Genomic DNA, 5,520 nt, shown 5'->3' with positions numbered 1-5,520 from the left:
CTCAGCAATAGAGCCCAGAACTCTGGCTCCCTGCCCAGGCCCTTCCCTCTACAGGCAACTGCTTCTTACTGACCGAAACTGGTTCATCTGTCTGGGTCCTGTGAGTGGCCCACAAGAACAGTGTACCCAGCAAAGCAGACTAAAATCTGGCCCTCTGGTGATGCTGTCCTTCACTGTTTCCTGAGATTTCCCTGCCTGACACCTCTCCTCTTCTGTCCTGCCTCTTCAGAATGGAGTTAGTGCTTCTAGACACCTCTTCCCCCCATGCATTTCGACTGCTGCTATATAATCCCTACTTGAGAGGTAAAATCTCTGTGGGCTGATTTGAATTACAGGTAGGAAATATTTTCCCTCTATATTGTGAATTTTCCATGGGATAAAAAAGAATCATGGAGTAATACTGTGACACTGGCCTCATACAAATCAGATCCTGCCTTGTGAGGCTTTTATTATTATTATCTCAAAGTGTTGCTTAATTCAGTTGTTACTTACCTTTTTTTTTTTAAAAGCTTTCATTTATTTACGTCTTGTCTCTCTAACCAGATAAGAAGTTTCTCCAAGACAAAGGGGCTGTGCCTTGGGATACAGTGTATGTGCAGAGAGGTTCAGCCTCTGCCCTTGCCTGAGTAGGCACTGGGTGGATATTTACTAGCTCCTATTGTGTCTTTTTTACAGAACCCAATGCTGGGAGGCAGTTTCTTGACCCACCCTCCTTCCTCAATCGCCTCAGCTAGTTCTCTTTGGCTTGGCTCAGAGACTGACCTTGAATGACCTCACTGATCCTGTCCACAGGGACCCCGGATGTTCTTAGAGCCACAGCCTGTTAGTGCTGGGAAGGTACTTTTAATCCAACTTGTCTGTTATGGAGGAGGAAGTGGAGGTTCAGGGATGAGAGGTGGGCTGCCTGTGGTCTTTTGGCTAATTAGCCGCAGTGTTAGGACTGAATTGTGGTCTCTCCATCCAGCCCAATGCTATTTAATCTATGGCAGTGGCTCTCACAGTAGGTTCTCACGTGAAACTGGTGCTTAGGCAGATGCACTGAGGCTCTTCCCTGCCAAATCAAATATTGGAGGTCTTTCTCCAACGTACAGAAAAGAGACTAATCAATTCTCTTCGACTTTACATTATTTTCCATTAATTCTTTTTAAACCATCATCACCAGCTACCAGTTGTCTACGAGGCAATTCCGGCAGACAACAGAACAAGATTAGCCACAAATAAATATGAACAAGAACAACCAAAGCCTTGGAAACCGAGTCTCATTTTTAGTTTTAAAAAACTAGACTGCTATGACTATGGGTTTTCTAGTAAATTCATATAACAAAATTGTGCATTCTTCTGGACACATTGTTTTAAATTCAAATGCTAGAGTGTATCATTTCACGGTTTTCCCCAAAGAGCACTATGAACTCCAGGGACTGTCCCTGGAACATTCTACATTTCCCTTAATGTGATTTTAGGTCATCTACAGTGAGTGATCCTTCCCTTTCAGATGGGGGTCCAAGGAACCGAGCTGCCCACCCCCCCCCCTTTTTTTAAATACTAAATGGCTTGGGGTTGTCAGGGATCCTGAAGTCTGCATTCCTAGCGTAAAGGCCTTTTCACCAAAAGCAGGGCTGCTTTTGGGGTTGATTCCGGCCGCGGTTTTCCCCGTCCACGCGGGCGCCCCCTGCTGCCCAGCCTGCACTCTCGTCCACGCCGAGCTAGGAGTAGGGTACCAGAAGCTGCAGACCGAGACACAGTCACGCGGGGTTTACAGTCTCAAAGAGAACCATCTAAACGCTTTCCAATGGGCAGCTCGGCGCATCCGGAGCAGTCCTTTCTAGGGCCTGATCTGGTATTTTAATCCAACACCTAGCATGTATCAGAGCAAACACGGCTAAGAAAATGCCTTCCGAAAAATATCAAACGAATCCCGTGGGGCTTCTAAAAGGAAAGGACCAGTCAGTGGCTCTGCCGAATCCTTTGTCCTTCCCCGGGACACGGGACCGGGGACCTCGGCCTCGCCGCCCCACAGTAACAACCTATGTGGATGTGGAGGGTGGCGGCGCGCTCTCGGGCTCATCTCACGCTTTCCCCAATTAGGATTTACTGCCTGACGTCACGTCTGCCAGAGATTGGCTGTTCAGATCTGACACTCGGTTCCACGGCGAGAGCAACTTTTTAAAGACTTTGCAGCCGGGGCTGCCTCGGAACGTCCCGCGCGCTCACGCCCGCCCTCGCCCGCTCTGCCCCGGGCCCGGCGCGGCGCCCCCTGCACCCGCGGCCGCGCGAGCGGACCCTCACCTTGCGCAGCCCGCTCCCCTCGCCCCGCCCCCCCTCCCGGGCTCCCGCTCCCCACCCCACCCCCACGCCCGCCCCCTCCTCCCCGCCGCTTTCGGCTGGGGTCTGGGGCCGCTCGGCCGCCCGCAGAACTTCCTCTCCTGCAACCGAGTTCTCCTCGTCCCGCCTCCCGGGCTCTCGGGCAGCCGGAGCGCGCGCGGGCGGCCGCACCGAGCGAGCCGCACGGCCGGGGGCGGGCGCCGGCTCGGGCCCGCGATGGCGGGGCCCTGGCTCAGGTGGGGGCTGCTGCTCTGGGCAGGGCTGCTCGCGTCGTCGGCGCACGGCCGGGTGCGGAGGATCACGTACGTGGTGCGCCCGGGCCCCGGCCTGGCGGCGGGCGCCTTGCCCCTGGGCGGGCCCCCGCGCCCGCGGACCTTCAACGTCGCGCTCGACGCCAGGTACAGCCGCAGCTCGGCGGGCGCCGGCGCCCCCAGCCGCGCCTCCCCGGGGGCCCCCTCGGAGCGGACGCGCCGCACGAGCCAGCCCGGCGGCGCGGCCCTGCAGGGGCTCCGGCCGCCGCCACCGCCGCCGCCGCCGGAGCCGGCGCGGCCCGGGGCCCCCGGCGGGCAGCTCCACCCCAAGCCCGGCGGTCACCCGGCGGCCGCCCCGTTCGCCAAACAAGGCAGGCAAGCCGTGCGCTCCAAAGTGCCGCCGGAGAGCCACAGCGGCGGGGGCTCGAGGCTGCAGGTTCAGCAGAAGCAGCAGCTGCAGGGGTAAGCCCACACCCTCCCTCCGCGCGCGCGCCGCCCGCGCCGGGACCCGCGGGGTCGGAGACCCTGGGAGCCCCGCCGCGGCCGCGGGCGTCGTGCGCGGTGGGGCCGCCTTCTCCTTCCCCGCCCGCCCGCGCCGCGTGAAGAGCCGAGTGCGGGAAGCCGAGGGACTTTGAGGATAAACTCCCGAGTGCATTGTTTCTCGGCTGCGGGTAAACACAAAAGGCATTTCTGCCTGGGGCGTAACCTCCTGTGCGCGAACCTAACTATTCCTAGAAGATGGGCGTACACATGAAGTCACTACAGCTCACTCCCTCAGCATCAATTAAACTTTGCAACTCAGTTTTAAATTTTTTCTAGCTAGTGAAACAAACAAACAAACAAACAAACAAATGTTTTGGGAGGGCTGGCTGTAAAGATCAGCTCCTGTCCGGTGGCCTAAAACTTTTCAGCATCCTAGAAATTGTGGCCTTGAGCTTCCGTGCACCTGTGGGGTCTGCTTTCCCGGGGCGGGGGTGTTTCCGCATCGACAGAATTTTCGTTGGAAGGTTTCCGTTCCTGGGAGCTGATAAACATCCTTCCTGTCCTCCTCCCCATTAATCACAAGTTGGGGGTATGGGGGATATCTTGTTTTGCCTATTTGGTTCTTTCATGGGTAGTTCCAGGCATTGTGATCTCACCCGTTTGGACACTTCTCTCTAAAGCTCAGATTCAGTTTAAACCGAGGGTGAGATAATGTATAAAAGACACTTGGCTCTACATTGGGGGTTAAGAAAATCATTTATGTGGACCTCGTTCTCCCGTCCTGTGTAGCGCTAGGTTATGCAGGCGTTTTGGTTCTCCCGTCTTCTCCTGATACGTGGTCTTTACCCTTCTACCTGGGCACCTTTGGCTTGGGCATCCTCAGTATGGCTTAGGACTCTCTGGAAGCCAGAGGAATGTGGAAGCAAGGAGGCGGGCTTGCAGGGACCCCTAGAAGCTTGGATTCTCTGGAAATTAATGTTGCGACTGCTGGACTCAGAGGTCTTGCTTTGTTTTAGGGTCAATGTCTGTGGAGGGCAGTGCTGCCATGGCTGGAGTAAGGCCCCTGGTTCCCAGAGGTGCACCAAACGTAAGTTTCCATGTTCATTGTGGCCCTGCACAGTGGGCAGAGTGGGGCTATCCACATGGGGGGAGGGAGATTCCACAGGGGTGACATGAGGGGGCTAATGCTGTCCTGGAGATATTAACGTCTGCAATGCAGTGTACCCCATTATCTGCATCCTTCATTACCACCCATGAAGGGTTGGGTCACAGTAATGATGGTATCAGAACTGTGCCGTGCATTCAGGGTTCCCCTGCCCCCAACTGGGTATTAATCACTGTCATACCAGTGGATCAGGAGCTAGGAAAAACTTCGCAGTGGAGAATGCGCCATATGCCAAAGCAGTACAATGAACTCAGACCCGGATATGGACAAATGAGAAACTTTAAGTTGATGGCGGGAAGGGCAATGGGTAGAAGGTGGCCCTCTTCTGGAATAAAATATCAGCAGTTTTTAAAGCTTTCTGAAAACAGCAAGAAGAATCCTCCATCCTTGAGGCCTGACTGTTTCCCAGGAGGTGACCACTTCGCTGTTCTTTAGAACTGACAAGTGGGGTTTCCTTCAGTGCTTCTCCAATTAATACACATCGTTGCAGTGTTTTAGAAAAATGTATTATTGGGACATATAGGTTTGGGAACATCAGAAAACATTTCCCCGATCATCGTAAAGTTAAGGATTCAGTGAAAAGGTATTGTGAGGCTCCGCTGGACAAGCTGACTCTGTCCGTTGCTAATTGGAAATTAAAAAAGCTTCCACTCAGACAAAGTTTAGCATTCTTAGGTGTTCTCTGCATGGAGCTTGAGCCATAAACATTGTGGATTGGAATCCAAAATTTAAGTGCTTATTGGTATTCAGCATAGTAAGATTTAACAATTTGTCTTGTATATCGTTTGGATTTTAAAATACTGATTTAATATTTTAAATATCTCATATTTAAAATAAAATATAGTTTGGATTTTAAAATATTGGAAAAAATTTCTTGTGCAGTCATTCTGGTGAACTTGCTTGTTAAAAGGTACTTCACTCCTTGAAAGAAACAGGAGGACTTTGGCATAATGGCCTGGATTTTGTAGAAAGGAATGTCTGGATGGGTTAGGATTTAACTGTGATTAAGGACTAATGGCAGAAATGAACTCACTGTCAGCCTCCTGATTACTGAACTCAAACCACTAGATCAGAAATGCTGCGGGTTGTAGGCATTTAGACTGTCATAATTTTTCACTTCTTCTTAGATTACACCTGACAATAGTGTACCAGGTGATGAAATCAGGTCAAATTACACACCTTTTCCTCCCATCAGTATCTCCTTCTGCTCAAAACCTGATAGGATGTGGTTTCCCTAGAACGTGGAGATAATCCACCTTTGACAGCACCATTGCAGTGGGATGCTGCTGTGTAAAGATT

At 52.5% G+C, this 5,520-nt stretch overlaps 1 protein-coding gene across 1 annotated transcript; it reads left to right on the top strand.

Moving 5' to 3' along the window:
• Nucleotides 1–1,739: 1,739 nt before the first annotated feature.
• LOC145715955 (latent-transforming growth factor beta-binding protein 1-like) lies at nt 1,740–5,030 on the top strand. The gene is made up of 2 exons (XM_081796956.1): nt 1,740–3,035; nt 4,073–5,030. Exons 1-2 carry the CDS (start codon nt 2,539–2,541, stop codon nt 4,230–4,232), a joined length of 657 nt encoding a protein of 218 aa, XP_081653082.1. The 5' UTR covers nt 1,740–2,538; the 3' UTR covers nt 4,233–5,030.
• Nucleotides 5,031–5,520: the final 490 nt, after the last annotated feature.

Source organism: Leptonychotes weddellii, chromosome 10 (assembly GCF_054177405.1).
Source record: "Leptonychotes weddellii isolate Sample4059 chromosome 10, ASM5417740v2, whole genome shotgun sequence".
Taxonomy (NCBI): domain Eukaryota; kingdom Metazoa; phylum Chordata; class Mammalia; order Carnivora; family Phocidae; genus Leptonychotes; species Leptonychotes weddellii.
The sequence above is the reverse complement of the archived record's forward strand: the minus strand, read 5'-3'. Positions and strand labels throughout refer to the sequence as shown.